Here is a 15,202-nt window from a genome sequence, read left to right as displayed (position 1 = left end):
ATTATTGGGAAAAGTCAAGAGAGCTTTCACAAGTATCCTCTAAGTGACACCCTAAGTAACATGCTTTGTAGCAGAGTTCTAAAACTATTCATTAGCTTCTTTTCCCATACCAAATTGAAACATATGAAAACTGTGTGTGCAGGAATGGAAAACAATTGAAAACACAGTTTATTTCTTTTTTCAAATTTATTTTGAATGTTATTTATTTTTTAATAAACATCATTTTCTCCAGCTCTAAATCCATTTCCAAGAAGTTAAGTTACTGAGTGACAAATCTGATTTTAAACAGCTAAACCCAATAGCCCGTTACACCTCTCTAAACTCCTGTGAGACAAATATCAACATGATATGCAATAGGACAATTCCCTGGCCACATGGAAAACTGATTTGTGAACAGATTCCAATGCTAATTCCAATGTGGTAGGTAGTGGCAATAAAAAAACAAAACAAAAACCACAACCAAAAGATCCACTTCTCCAATATAGATGAAATGAAAAATTGATATGATAGAAACCAGATTTTTCTAGCTCTTATCTAAGCTATAAACCAGGAGATAAAATGATACAAGTATAGCCAACAGACTAAGAACAAATGCTTAAAGAAGATACTTGAAAACCTGACTAAAGCATTCAGAATTTAAAAAACAGAACTTGCTTTGAAAAATGCTGCTCATGAATCAAATTATAAAGTAGGCTGCATTTGCAAGAATCCTGAGCACTGAATATGGAATATTTAATTTGGGCTTTAATTCCACAGTGAATCATCTGCTACCTTGTAAAATACATCAGGAAAAGCAAATAACCAGCAGTAGAACCACCAAACAACGTCCCTCCCCCACCAAAAAAAAAAAAAAAAAAAAACAGAGGACAAAAAGGACACAAATACAACAGACTTGATAACACTTACTGTGTTTCTGTGTCCCTCTTGTCTTGTTTTGCTATTTAACAGCTTCCCTTCTTGTTATGTACCTGAGATTAAGAGGTATAAAATACTATTTCAAAACCTGCTATCTCATTACTATTTTTTTACTTCTTGGCAAATTACAAGTACTACTTGAGGTGAGGGGAGTATAGTTTGCACATGAAGTATTTCGGATTCGAACTCCTGTCTGAGTATTTTACACACAGTAGAGGGAACAACCTGTTGCCTGATGCTGCCAAACCATCTAATCTAACAGTGCTATCTTGATCAGTTCCACTCTGGCTTCAATTTCATACACAGAGTTATGCAAAGGAACAGGAGGATAAACTGCATCCTCAGCACTGAAGCTAGATTCATGTTAAATCGGGTCAAAATGTACATTCACAGCTTTTAGTGCAATGTACATGTTGCAAATTATTTGAAACACCCGCAGTTCAGATTTTGGAAGAAAAATGCCTCAGCTAATTTATGCTAAATTTTTAACAGTTACAATTATTATGTGTGTATATAAAAAAGGAAATCCATCTAGGAAATATCTTATGAAAAACATTTCAGATATGCTTTATTTGGAGACAGCAATCTGAACAGATCAAAAACTGACTTGCTCCTTTTATTGCTCCTTTTATGTTACGACAAAACCAAAACAACGAAAGAAAACCTTGCAGAGCATTATTCTTCATGAAACAGCAATCATTAGCCACACCACAAGAACCACTATAACCAAAAAAAATGTTTAATTACTCCAAAAAAAGTGATTATGCTGCTACATTACAAATTGCAACTCGCAAATACACAGGAAAGCTAAAACGTTCAGGACCATCTCAAAACAGGAAGACAAACTTTAAGTGCTGTAGGGCAATATATTATTGTACAATATATTATTGTGCAGAAGACATGGTACTCCAGTCAAGTACCTCCGAATACACTTCAAACAGCTCAGGAGAGCACAACTTTGAAAAAGCAGCTTTACCATCTTCTGCAAAACACCCTAAGAGCTCCTCTTCCAGTGCAAGGCATTATGAACACGTGCAAAACTATCTGTAGTTCTATATCACTCAGATAAGGGAGAGACTTGCGTACATCAACCAAAGATATTCAGTGAAAACCCACCACCGCTGCACACAGAAAGGTAAAAACAAGACTGGAGACTAGGAAGAAAAACAAGCCCCACATGAGACAAACTTGGTACACAGTATTGTACATGGACTTCAGTACAACAGTTCAAGAATAAGGGAGGCCCGTCACAATCAGCACGTCACAGCATTCCAGTGACTGCTGTCATTCCTGAATTATTCCTATAAACAATTATTCCTGTAAACAAAGCTTCCCTACTTTTGTCTTCATGCCCCACAATAGTATCTTCTCATATTATTCATTTTTCTAACAAAACAGTGTACATACGCAAAAAGAGATTTTGCTCACAGAAGTCACTAATGTCTCAGTTTGTACCTTTTAACAAGTCTAAGACCACCACAGCAAACTCAAACATGAATACCTGCTGTTCTTTCAGTGTTAGAACACTATTTAGCATTAGGTAATGGAAAGACAAGGCTCCTCTATGAGGTTTTCTCAAGCCTGCTGGGATTCCTAGCCTTTAATGTTACTTCAAGACACTATTGAAGTAAGAATGTTTTAGCTTTCAAGAAAATATTACCAGAGACTCTTAAAATAAAATAAACTGCTATTACATATGAGAGAAGGTTCTTGTCTGAATTAATTACTGATGAAAATATTAAAACGCATGACAAACACCCAACCCCAAGCACAGGAACATACTTCTTGTTTTCACAGTGAAGAGAAATTGCCAGTATGTTTTCCCCAATTCCCCAAAAAAACCCATACCCACACCAACACTCTTCAATAATTCCATTAATAAATCAAAGAGTGGATAAACAAATAAAGTTTGCTGATAGCAAAATTTTTTTTAAATAATCCTAACTAAAAATTAGTGCAGAGTTGCAAAGAAAGTTTTCCATGAAATTGGTAATAAAAGTGCAGATAAAATCTGGTGTAAATAAATACAAAATGAACACGCTCAAAAATAACTTAATGTCATAACAAAGTAGTAAGTATGGTGCAATGTAAGACAAAATATTACTTTTCTACACAGTTTTTAGAACATTATCACATTGCAGCTCAGTGGCAATCAAAAAAATGCATGACTTGGCAACAAGAAAGGAACAGAGAATGAATCTATCATTATGTAAGGCAGAAATTTATGGTATACCTGCCTCTTGACTAGTGCATGCAGTCAAAATCACCCTAACTCTGAAGTTGTACAGAAGGAGCAGAAAGATTCAGGGAACGGCACCAAGAACTAACCACAGGTTAGGAGCAGTTACTATAAAAGCAGATACCAATAGATTAAAATTCTTCAGCTTGGCTGAACATAGAAGTGGCCTGTAAAGTAAAGGTGTTTGCAGGGAAGAGAGTAAAAATTATCAAGAGTATCAGTAACCATTTGGAACACAGGAACATGGTGGCAATCACTTGCATCACTGGCCAGCACACATAAGACAAAATTCCCTAAATTTCAGCACAAAATCCTTGTAATTGTTGCCAAAAGTGTAACCAAAGCCAGAAAAATTCACAAACAGCAGAGAGCATGCCCACCAGCAGCTATAAGAACCATGTCCAAAAGGCTGGCTCTGTCCAGGAAATCTAAGCAAAAACCTGGGGTTTTGCTAGGACAGTACACAGTAAAGGTGGCAAAATATTTGCTCTATTCTTACACTCTTTCCTTATGCACCATTGCTGGCCACAGTCAGACCATTTAAACTAAACTGAACCTTCAGCAGGATTTGGGAAAGAAAAATATCCTTTAGCCAGTATTCCATCATCTTTTTTCATTAGCTTTCAACAGGTATGCACTAAGCTATCACCAAATTCCAATTCTATTCACTTGAAAACTGCTTCTCTTTCCATGTCTTTGGAAATTCCAGCCAAGAGTGAGCCAACACTTTAAATTCTTAATAACTGTTAACACTATATTGTGACCTTTAACAGAAAACTCAAGTAGTAGGCTGCACATGGACTTGAAAAAAAAAAAGTTGAAAATGACACACAATATAAAAAGAATAAGTGGTACCTCTTGAGATTTCAACTTTTCTATGTCTGTGGAGAGATCTGAGCTTTTTCCATGAAGACTGCCATTTTCCTGTAAACAGACAAACAAGTAATAAGAACAATTAGGACAAGAAGAACATTCTATATTGAAATAATGGGGAAAAGCAGTGGATTAGAAAGTTGAACATTTAAGACAATTACATCTTACTTAAACTCTGTGTTAATCAACACAAGAAATAACCTAGAAATGTAAAAAGCTGTGTATGATTTGCCTGCCTTCCGAGAAACCAATCTATACTCTCACAATACAGACCCACACACTCATTTTTGCTCTTTCTCAGAGACATCTGGTCTACCAGCACATGTAGGAGTAGACAGAAGTTATCGTTATTCAAAACCCTGAATCAGTAATTTGCCTCATTAGTTGAAAGAAAACCAAAAACTAAAGACCATACATCATAGCCAAAATTTATGCATGCAAGCTTGATTTAAACTGGTAAACAAAGTCCAGTGCTTTTTCAGTGAATTCAGAAGTGAAATTCCTGTGTTCTACTTTTTTTTTTCACAGAAGATACCAGCCACAAGACAAATTAATTTGTGGCTCTTAATCTTTACCAATTCTATATACAGAGAATACATATTTCTAGTGTTCACTTTTCTGGGGAGACCACAGGAATTACATTTTCCTGTGAAAAGGAATTGAGTTTTCTTTAAAAGAAAACTCTTGTCACCTAAATGACATTCCAGATTACCATTCTTTATTGCCTCATTTAAAAAAAAAAAAAAAAGCACCAAAAAACCCCCACAACTAACACATAATGCTCACTGACTTTACACTATTCAAATATTAGCTGGCTGATCCTCCACCATGCAAAAAATTGTGATTAATACAGCCACACAGCCAATGAATCACAAGCTCAAATTCCAGTTAAGTCAGCTTAACACATAATCGATTAAAATTGATCAGCAACATAAAAAATGACAGTCAAAACACCAAACACATGATAAAAATATGAGTTACATAAAGCTGCACAGTAAGATTGCATTTCAAATGTAGAGGAGGCATTTGAAGGTTCAGCTCCATGCCCCAGGTTACGCAAGAAGTTTTAAAAGAAAGTGGAATTTCCATGTTGCATAGAAATATTTCTTCCACACATAAAGTACTTCCACATTTATTATAATTTATTTACTAATGATCAATGAAAAAATCAGAACTTCATGAAAAACCTTCCTACTGCTGTCTTCCAGAGTAAGGCAGAGTCCATAATAACACCCAGTGAGCTGAAGCAGGTCTTGCAGCCGACCCATTTCATTGCACAGCACAAGAAAGCTGCAAAGGTGCAAGTGCTAGCACAGCTCTGCCTCAAAGGCACTGAAATCACAACAGCAGGTATGCTGTGTATATCTAATTCAGGTACTTAGCTCGTTGTCCTTTGAGGGAGTAAATATTCCTAAAAAGAAAATGGAGGAGATGAAAGGGAACGTGAGTAACTAGGGGCAAGCTTGCTTTGACCATTGTGTTTAGTTTGAAAAGGGTCATGTTATTTTAGGATATTAGATACTAGCAAGAACCTTCAGTTCAGTAAGTGGGATGGATGAGGCTGGACTGAGAACAGGAGAAAGGTATTTAAAAAGAAAAGCCCCTCTTCAACATCATGACACAGCACATACTATAGCTGGTTAATGTTAATAGAGAGGCAAGTGTTCCCTACACTTTGCCAATAAATCTGCTCCTAAGTAACCTGACTTCTACTTCCAATTTCTGACTATATGTTAAATAAAATACATGCTCATCATTCAAGCATACATATGGTTTACTTTCATGAATTCAAAGCCTATATATTTTTTGGTACAAATCTAAACTGATGCTGTAGGTCCTCAAAGTCATTAAAGTCTCTAAAAGGTGCTAATCTGTATACTTAAAGGAGTTTCCCTTCAAAAACTTTGCCAAATAATCTGCTGATTTATGCTGTACATTCCCATAAACTTTCATTATGAATTATTATGTGGGTATCTTACCCTTGAAGATTCATATGAAGGACTTGGCTGACCGCTTGTTCCCCAGGATGTGGCACCTGTTCGCTCATCCATACCTAGCAATAAAAAGAAAAATAAAAACCTGTAAGAAATGATAGCAAAAACAATGGTCTCTGATGCAACCTGAAAAAATATTCATCTGCTTCCATACATTCTAAGTAAATTCATCTGCTTTCATATAATAAAGGAGTGTTTCTAAAAGCAAAACTTCAGATGAACAGCTTCCTTATTAATTAAGCTGGCTACAGAGGAACCTGTTCATTTGGACACCTGCAGCTGCTGAAAACAGGAGCATAAAAAGCCAAGAAATTTGCCAATCTGCTGTCTGCCCAACCCAATCCGTAAGAAATTAGCATGAGTAACAAAACAAGCACAACGATGTGAACATCATAGCTTTTTGAGCAGCCCGATTTATCTGCATCTCAAGCAAGCACTGAAATATTGCAGCACATACTGTGAAACACATACTTATTATCTACTCTTTGCTCTTGTGTCTTGCTTAAGTATTGTAAAATGTGCAAAATTATTTCCCCTGGCTGGCCTTTATGTGACACACAAGGTATTTTAGCATAATGGGGAAAAAAGGCAAGACAGACTGGTTATATTTCAATGGCTTAAAAAACCCACAGAGAATCATGGTCTCTGCACTACTAAAACAGTAATATTTTCTACACTCCGTAACGGTTCTTTTAGAATCAGTTCCCTTTATGCAAATCCAGGTTGCAGCTCACAAGAGAAAAGGGAAGGAAAAGATCTTTAAACACTGTATCAGAATATATACCCTATGTATTATCCAATTTCTATCCAAATTTAATTGGTCAAACCACATTCCCAAACAGCTAATTGCAAAAGCACCTGAATTCCTATAGAAAATTCCTTCATATAGGATAAGGCTGCTACTATCCTAACAATTAGGTTCCTGATTATCTGCTTCACAAGACATTTTTTTGTCACATGTGGAACATTTCCATCCTAAACTGCAGGCTTCGAAGCACTCTGGCCAACAAAATGCAACTCATTATTTCCCTGTCACACAAACTTTTCTCATAAAGTGTTTTGATATAAAGCATACATTCTTTATGTGATATATACTATAAACTATTTATGAAGTTTTATGTCATAATTTATAAATAAGAACTAAGTGTCCCAATTTATAAATATGAGTAGCGTGCAAGCTACTCCATACAACCATCTCTAAACCCTATCTTTATATTGCAACTACAAAATGTTCATGCATATTTCTCATATAGCCATACTGCAAAATTGAATGTAAACTGATATTGTAAATAACTACCTATGGACCATTACAATTCTAATCATTATTTCCTTAAGAAATGTGCTTTATGAAGCTATAAAATAATGTTTTGACAAAACCTGCAAAAAGGAACGTTAAACTGAAAGTACAGTAAATCACTCAAATAAAAACTACAGACACTTTTTGTGTACAGCAGGAAAGATCCTCAAGGTTGAAGAAGGCTCTTTGAAAATGCAAAACCACCGCTATCTTGAGCCAGCAGTTTGAGGAAGTTTACTGCACTTTGCAGCTGACAGTATTGTTGTTGTTTCATTGTAACTGGTCCAGGAGCTGAGTAAAGAGTCGTGGCTGGCACTGACAAAGGCAAAAGTAATCTTTTGGCACAATTGACTCTTTTCTGCCAGAAACAACAGTGCCAGTAATCCAGTCATTATCATAACAAGTCTTCCATTGCCTTCATTTCAAACGAGACGTATGTGGGGTGAGAAAGAAAAATATCTTACTGCAAGACAAAGTCCTTGGGAAAATGTAAGATACAGTAGGTTATACCAACCCACTTCAGGAAATATGTGACGAGATAATGGTTAGCATATAGTGTTCAGATGCTAATCAGTAAAACATGCTACTCATTTGAAAATTTGACTCAGTGAGACATAAGAACTTATGTTATGGTTCTGCTTAATCAGCACATGTACAGCTAAAAATTCTACCATTTGAATTATGCAAATAAATTGTTTAAAGAAACTGCTCTAAACCAAAATGTAACTGCTTCACATAGGGAAGAAAACTAATTTCTGACTACTTCCCAGAATTCTTTTTTTCTAAAAAAGCCCAGTACAGTTTACTATTCTAGCTAACTTCCTTCTTCCTGCCAGGTGTCTTTTTCCTCCTTTTCATGCAGCATTTTTAATTCTTATAAGCCTCAAACAGGCTTACATGTAGACCTAACTCTTACACAAAATTTTCACACAAGGAAGGTGCCTTCATATTTTAAAAGCTCTGTGAAGGCTACAAGAAAAAAAGAATCATGTATTGCACACAGAACACCAGCACTCTGACTTATTGCTGCTTGACATCTGGATTTGATTTGGAATGATACCTCTGCTGCCCTTGGTCTCCATCAGCATGAGACACCAAACAAATGCTGCCCCAGGTAGCCAGCAACACTCAGCCAGGAAATCAGATGTGTTTCTACCCTGGTGCTCTTGGAATCTGTTCTGCTTCCTAGACTAATGTGTTTTCCATGGGTGACAGATGAAAACCACCCAAATGTTGGATGAGACAAAGACCCAGACCATTCCTAGCAGGATGGGCACAGACAAACAAACAATGCTTACTTTAACAAGCCAAAAGTAACCCTACACAACTGAGCCAGCACCATCAGATTCACTTTTAAATATAAAGCCTTGAAGTGGGGAACACTTGGTAAGAAAGAACACGGGAGTCACCTATGGTAATAAATTCAATAAAGTCTCAAAGCAAAAGTGTCATGAAGAGTTCTAGGAAAAGGCAAAAGAGAACAGAGGAACTAGGGGGATCACCTTTGTATAACCCCTTCCACAAGGCAATGCAGTGACCAATTCCAGTATCCATTAATTCATCATGGATGAATTCATCATTAATTAATCATGGATGTTAAAGAGCACTGGAAAGCTGTGACAGTTAGCAGAGCACTGAAAACTGTGCAGGGCAAGGCTGCAGTATCTCAACCTCTGTAGGTAAAGCAAAAAAGGTGAAAACTGAACTGTGTTATAAAGGTCCAAAAACACAGACACATGCATTCAGGCAGACAGGAGTAAAACAACGTTCTACCCCCACTTCCTTTTTTAGTAGGCATTGAGGACGGAAAGTAATTGAAATGACTCATGATTTCATAGTTCTCAATCAAAACTGACTACTTCTATAGCACATATGCTGCAGTTTAATTAGGGAGTAACTCTCTAAGTGTGATGTTTGTTTGAGCGGGTTCAGCTGGCAGTCTGGGGCTGGGCTGGCTCACAGGGCACCTCCACAGCACTGGCTGTGTGTCCCAGCGAGGACGCTCCTGACCTTGGCCTGACAAGGACACTCCTGACCTTGGCCTGAAGAGCACGTGGAGCACGGCCCAAAGGCCGGAGCACAGCCCAAAGGCCGGAGCTCGGCCAGCCCGCAGGAAAGGCTGCGTGTCCTCACTCACCTCGGGGAGACCCGACCAAACCATGAGGATGCTTTCTGGCTTTATGCATTGGATTCTAAACAGGCTTTGCTTAACATCACTTTTATGATGCTGCTGTGAGCATTTCAAGCTATTCTAGAAGTAAACCTGAAGAAACCTGTTGCCTCATTATTTCAACATATGTGTTCCTTCTGAAGAAACAGATCCAAACATTCATCTAATAAAAAAAAAATTGGATCTTACAATCAAACTGAAATGAAGGTTGTTCTTGCTGGCATAAGACAAAGAAGACTATATTTAAAACTTATTTCAAGAGACACGGGCTCTAATGTTCGTGTAAACACTATAATATACTTTATAGGGTTACCATCTGCTATGATGTTGATCAAATAAATGATTTGACAAAAAAAAATCACATTGTAGATTGTTATACTAGGTACTCAAGGTATGAGTTTCTATCTTTTATAGCTTCTTTATCCAATTTTGTTTCAGAGTAATGATATTCCTTCAGATAAGATTCAACATCAGAAATCAATTACAAAAAAACCTACAGCACAAACCATAAAAGTGCTGATTGTGTTTTGCATGTCACACACACAAACATATCAATCTACCATTAAGCCATATATTGCAAAAGTCTATTGTGAAGTATGATTCCAATTATTATCCAAAATTATATTTTAGGTCTAGACTTTCTCATAAGGGGATGAAAATAGTAATAATATTTGATGGAGATATACTATACTCAAATATTTTAACTTTCAATAGGCTAATACTAGTTCTCAGCATGTTGCTCTTTTCAATTAAAACTACTTCTCTTTTTATACCAGATGTAATATTTTCAATAATATAATAAAACCATTTATTTTCTAACAAAGAACTCAAAATTCACAAGTCAGATATAAATAAAAGACAAGACCAAGTTCCACTCATTTATTACCTCAGGAAGTGGGAGAAAACAGAGACGACATGAGAACCAGAATGACACCCAAAACCAAAAGCAGCTTTGACAATAGATACAACGTGGTAGGCTTAAAATATCCAAAGCTGAGAACATTAATCAAATTGAGAAGAGAAGTGAAAGGCAGGCAACCTATCAACAGTCTAAGTGCCATTGGGATAAATTGAGATGCAATATTTTGATTAGGTAAAAGACAAACCACTTTCATTTCAAACTACGTAAATAAAGAACTTTCCATCCTCCTTCCACAATAAAGAAAAAGAAAGGGGAAGTGCAAGCATGGAGGGGGAAAAAAATTCAAATCTCAATGCAGACTGTTTCTTGAAGAATGTACTAATTGTGTTCCAGCATACAGATACCAAGTTCCCCCCAGTCTCTTCAGATCAAAAGGCAAAGTTCCTCGCCAGTAACAGAGCTGCTTATTACAGGCACCAGTGGGAGTAGCAGAGCATCCTTTTTTGTACCTTTGCTCCAGAGAAAATGCATGGAAGAGCTACACCATCTTGAGTCTGTCATCTGGTACCACCTCTGGACTTTACAATTACTTCAGGAAACTTCCCAAGATAATTTTATTAAATTGCACGATGCTGCTCACTCTGCTCCCTGTATTGAGCCATGGTGTCACACACTGAACCCTTAACCCATTGCTCAGTGTAAAAGTGACATTTCTTCTGGGCTTACCTATTAGTTTTCCTATGTTTCCTCACCTGTCCAGCCAGGTTCATGGCCATGGGAGCTGAAATCTTAACTACCAGCCTTTAATGGCAGGGATTTAAAAAGTCCAAGGAAGCCCTGCAGAGACTGAAGACCCCTTGAAGGGACAATGGTTACCTCAATTAGTACCCATAAAACACTGGCTTCCATTTGAATATTAATCTTTGCAAAGATCAGCTTGTAAGATCTGTTTGAAATATCAACTGTGATTATTAATAGTGGTAAATAAATTCATTTTCATTTTTGAAACATTGTTTATCCTGGAGATTCCCAGAGCATGATTATTTGACATAGCAAAGAATAAATATCCACTATGCCAGTCATTGTGGAAAGTATTTGAATAATAGTCAGAAGATATGCTATACAAAGTTAATTTCTATCTATAGAACAGGTAATCACAATTAAAACTTCAGAAGAAAAAATTATTAAAGCTGGAGGAAGGTACAGCAAGTACACAATTTACCTGGACAATAAGCAATACTTAGACCAATATTGGCATTGACAGGTATTAAAAATTAGTTGTAACTTAATATATCACCAAATTGAATTCTCCCTGTACGTAAAGCTGTTTAAAACCTATACTTGCATACAGAAAGTGATTTGCAAGAACAGTATTTTCTCCAGAAGACTAAAACTTTGGGGTGTATGCTTTGAAGAACTTTTTCTAAAGCAACAAAAGACATTGTATAATTCAGAAGAAAACAGGGGGGGAAGCATGCTGGTTCAGGAAAACTGAAGAAAAGCTTGAATTTGTTTTACAAGTGTCTATTAGCATCAAAAGTCAGTACTGGCAGTACAGTTCCAGTATAACTATCAAGTATGTTCTAGATTTGTTTCAACTCATTAGCTAAATATAATTTGCTATTTTAAAAAAAGGCAATTACTACTTTTAACTTGATTTCACAAATAATCCTATTCATTTCTTGCAATAAGACCTATGTATTCCCTAAGAACAACATTGGGTTACTAATTCCTGTAAGAGCACTGCCATTAAAGAAATATCAGAAACTACCTGCACCTCTTTCCTCATATTCTCTGCTTCCTAGACTCTAAATCATGTCCCCAAACACACCAAGTGACCTGGCATGACCTGGACATTTTAAATACAATACAACCCACTCAAAATCAAATTGGAACTGGCATTTCCCACACAAACTGTACTAAACCAGAAAACTGCACATTGCTACATGCATCTTGCCAGAAAAGGTACATCAGGTACTGTTCAAAGAGGAGAGCATATTTATAACACTGTATGTAACAAGCATTTGTTAGTTGTGTATAGATATTCAGACATTTCAAGCATAAGCTAACAACAAAAACTACAAAAAATAGCATTTAAACTATTTTTAAAAAGGATTTTTCCACTGAGGTCTCAAAGCACTACACAGTAAAGCTATTTTTCACACATACACAGCCCCCAAATTCCCTATATTAATACAAGTTTTAATATTACTCTTTGGTCCAATTTAAGGTTAATTTTTAAAAAAAATTAAAATGCTAATATTCATAACTTATCCTGCATACAAATAATATTTACATGTGTGCCCACAGAGTACATTTTGAAGCCTCCCTGGTTACAAATGTGAATAAAGTACACCAGCTTAAAGACGAAGCCTTGAGCAGGGGTACAACCCAGAGCTTTTATTCACACACAAACACACACAGTTAAACTGCTATTAAATTGCATCATGCTGCTTATTCCCCTCTGTGCTGAGCCATGGAGTATCAGGCTGAACAGCTCTAACATGCAAGTCTCAGCCCTACAGTACCAGCTACCATAATAATCCTTTCTACTGGCAAATGTTCCTGTGGTTACTTCAGTTATGACTCAACTGCTTTATATAACCACACACTTTCAAATACATATATACCCATATATATTTATACATACACACCAAATCAAGGCCAGTGTCACAAGACTGCACACACCAGGCCAAAAATATTCTAATACCGCCTCACAGGCAACAGCTACTGCTACCAACTGTATTACAACACAATTGTGCAGAAAACTACCAATTCAGGCACCAGAACACAATTAATGTGAGTTACAGTGTGTAACTGAGGTTCTAACTCTCAAGAGCAAAGAAAACATGGCAAGTGTGACAGCTTTCCTAAGAACATGTCTAAAAATATTAAGAAAAAGTATTTTAAGCATTTACTGCATCACAAGGTGTCCAGCAAATTTTGACCCTCTTGAAAAACAAATTCCAAGATCACCCTGAGGTCAGTATCCTTTCATGGTGTTGATGATTGCCATGTATCTCTATACACATACAATTAAGATAATCCAATTGTGACAAATTAAAATTACTTTGATGATATTTAGAAGATCGTTAATACCTTAACACTAAAATCTTTCAAGGGAAAAGAGACCCTCTGCTAATACAAGCAGAGAAGGAAAAAAAAACAAAAAAACAAAAAAAAACAAACAAAAACTAAAAATGTTTTTGAGAAACAGCATATATTTTGACTTCCCAAGTTCATGAAGGTGAACCAGTGGGGAGGTCAAGTATCAGACAAAAACGTTGGAATTTAGTGAGGCAGAATTTTGAGCCTTAAGTATAAAGGCAAATATACTATACAATATAGGCAAAAGAAGGCCAGTGTAACTCCATGTTGACAATAATGTGACTGGAAACAAAGACACAAAAACTGTCAAGATCACAGAAGCCTCAGTTTGAACTTGAGAAGATCTAGAACAAACCACTTCATAGAAGCATGTGGAAGAAAACCTAGACTTTGCCAAGGTACACAGTACCTCTGTAGCTGATTTTTGGCAACCCTACAATACTGAAATCAAAAGTCTATTACCAGCAGCATGGCATCTCAGCCTCTCACATTAAAACAACAATGCACTAACGTCTTACATTTTCCATAAAACAAAGCATGTGGAATACAAAGAAGTCTGAAAGGTTTCAAGTTTGCCTCTAGACAGGCACATCCTCAATGAGATGATTTCTTACACTTTCCTGTTCTAAAGAGCACATCTAAGTCAGCTGCAGGAATTAACTCTCATTACTAAGCAAAACTGAAATTACACATCAGGCTTGTGTGAACTTAAGTCTGTCATGAGAGAATTCTGGTTCTTTCAATACAGCTGGAGGAAAGTGTCTATTGCATGAAAATTTCAGCATTAAACACCCTCTTCTAAATCTGAAAACAAAGCTTATCTGCTCAGTATTTAAACAGGGAAGAATGCTTAATGGATAAATGCAAGCGCTGCACATCTGCTCACCTAAACCAGAGCTGTGGTAGGATAGCTCTAAGTTAGATGAGGAAAAAACAATGGAAGAAATATAGTCAATATTGACTTATTACAACCTGGCTCACTTATTTCTCTCCTCTTTTGCCAAAAAATCAAGAAGAAACCCTCCATACTTAATCTTCAATCAAGAAAGTAGCTTTTGTAAGATTAGGGCTCCACTATTTGCCCTGCAGCACAATGAAGTGCCTTCCAGTTTGTCCAAGGGAAAGGCAGTACCTTCTTCCCTCAGTAAAAGAGCTGCCGAGGGCAAAATGTGTTTCCTTCTATTATTTTAGGCACAGAGGGGGGAAAAAAGGGTTAAAGCAAACTATTAAAAAATTTCTAGAAGCATCTCTACTTGCATTTATATAACTGATAATTTGAGCTGATGGAAGTTAACATCAGCCTGCAGTGTCAAGGACTACTTTTTCCAGTCTGCATTTTGTACCAACAAGTGCTTCCCCCTCCATAAGCAAGCTGGAATGTAGTACGGCTCTTGCCAGATGTTCTCCTTCTGCAGAGGTCCAAAACCAACAGTTCTCAATAATTCCATTACTTCCAAAAGTCAAAGCCAGAATCCAGTCTGAACAAACGGAGATCTGGCACAACCTGTGCTGCTAGCAGGGCCCTGAGACACCTTAAAAAAACTCAAAAAAAACCCCACCCCAAGAAACCTTTATTTTCTCAACATTGAGACATTTCTTCCAAGAGCCTATTAGATAGAGATTTTACTGATATTGTTAAATCTTATTCTCAAATTAAGAAAAAAATATGTTCTCTGACAAAGGAGAGAAATCTGTTTTTAAATATGCCAGGTATCATTACATCTGCTCAAATATTTGCTGAATC

The 15,202-nt window shown here is 36.6% G+C and overlaps 1 protein-coding gene across 8 annotated transcripts in view; it reads right to left on the bottom strand.

The window, feature by feature from the left end:
* The window catches only part of TCF12 (transcription factor 12), a 160,653-nt gene that overhangs the window by 112,511 nt on the left and 32,940 nt on the right, over positions 1-15,202 (bottom strand). For all 8 annotated transcript variants that reach the window (XR_005955274.1, XM_041468951.1, XM_041468954.1 and 5 more), the window contains exons 4-5: positions 6,007-6,080; positions 4,010-4,078 (exon numbers count right to left, since the gene is read on the bottom strand). Coding sequence is in view for 7 of the 8 variants with exons in the window: in XM_041468951.1 (XP_041324885.1) it covers positions 4,010-4,078; positions 6,007-6,080 (143 nt within the window). In the remaining variant the exon portion in view is untranslated. The remainder of the gene's footprint in view (positions 1-4,009; positions 4,079-6,006; positions 6,081-15,202) is intronic.

Source organism: Pyrgilauda ruficollis, unplaced genomic scaffold, assembly GCF_017590135.1.
Source record: "Pyrgilauda ruficollis isolate IOZ18807 unplaced genomic scaffold, ASM1759013v1 scaffold23, whole genome shotgun sequence".
NCBI classification, from domain to species: Eukaryota; Metazoa; Chordata; class Aves; order Passeriformes; family Passeridae; genus Pyrgilauda; species Pyrgilauda ruficollis.
Note: the sequence above shows the minus strand (reverse complement) of the source record. Positions and strands in the feature narration are given on the sequence as shown.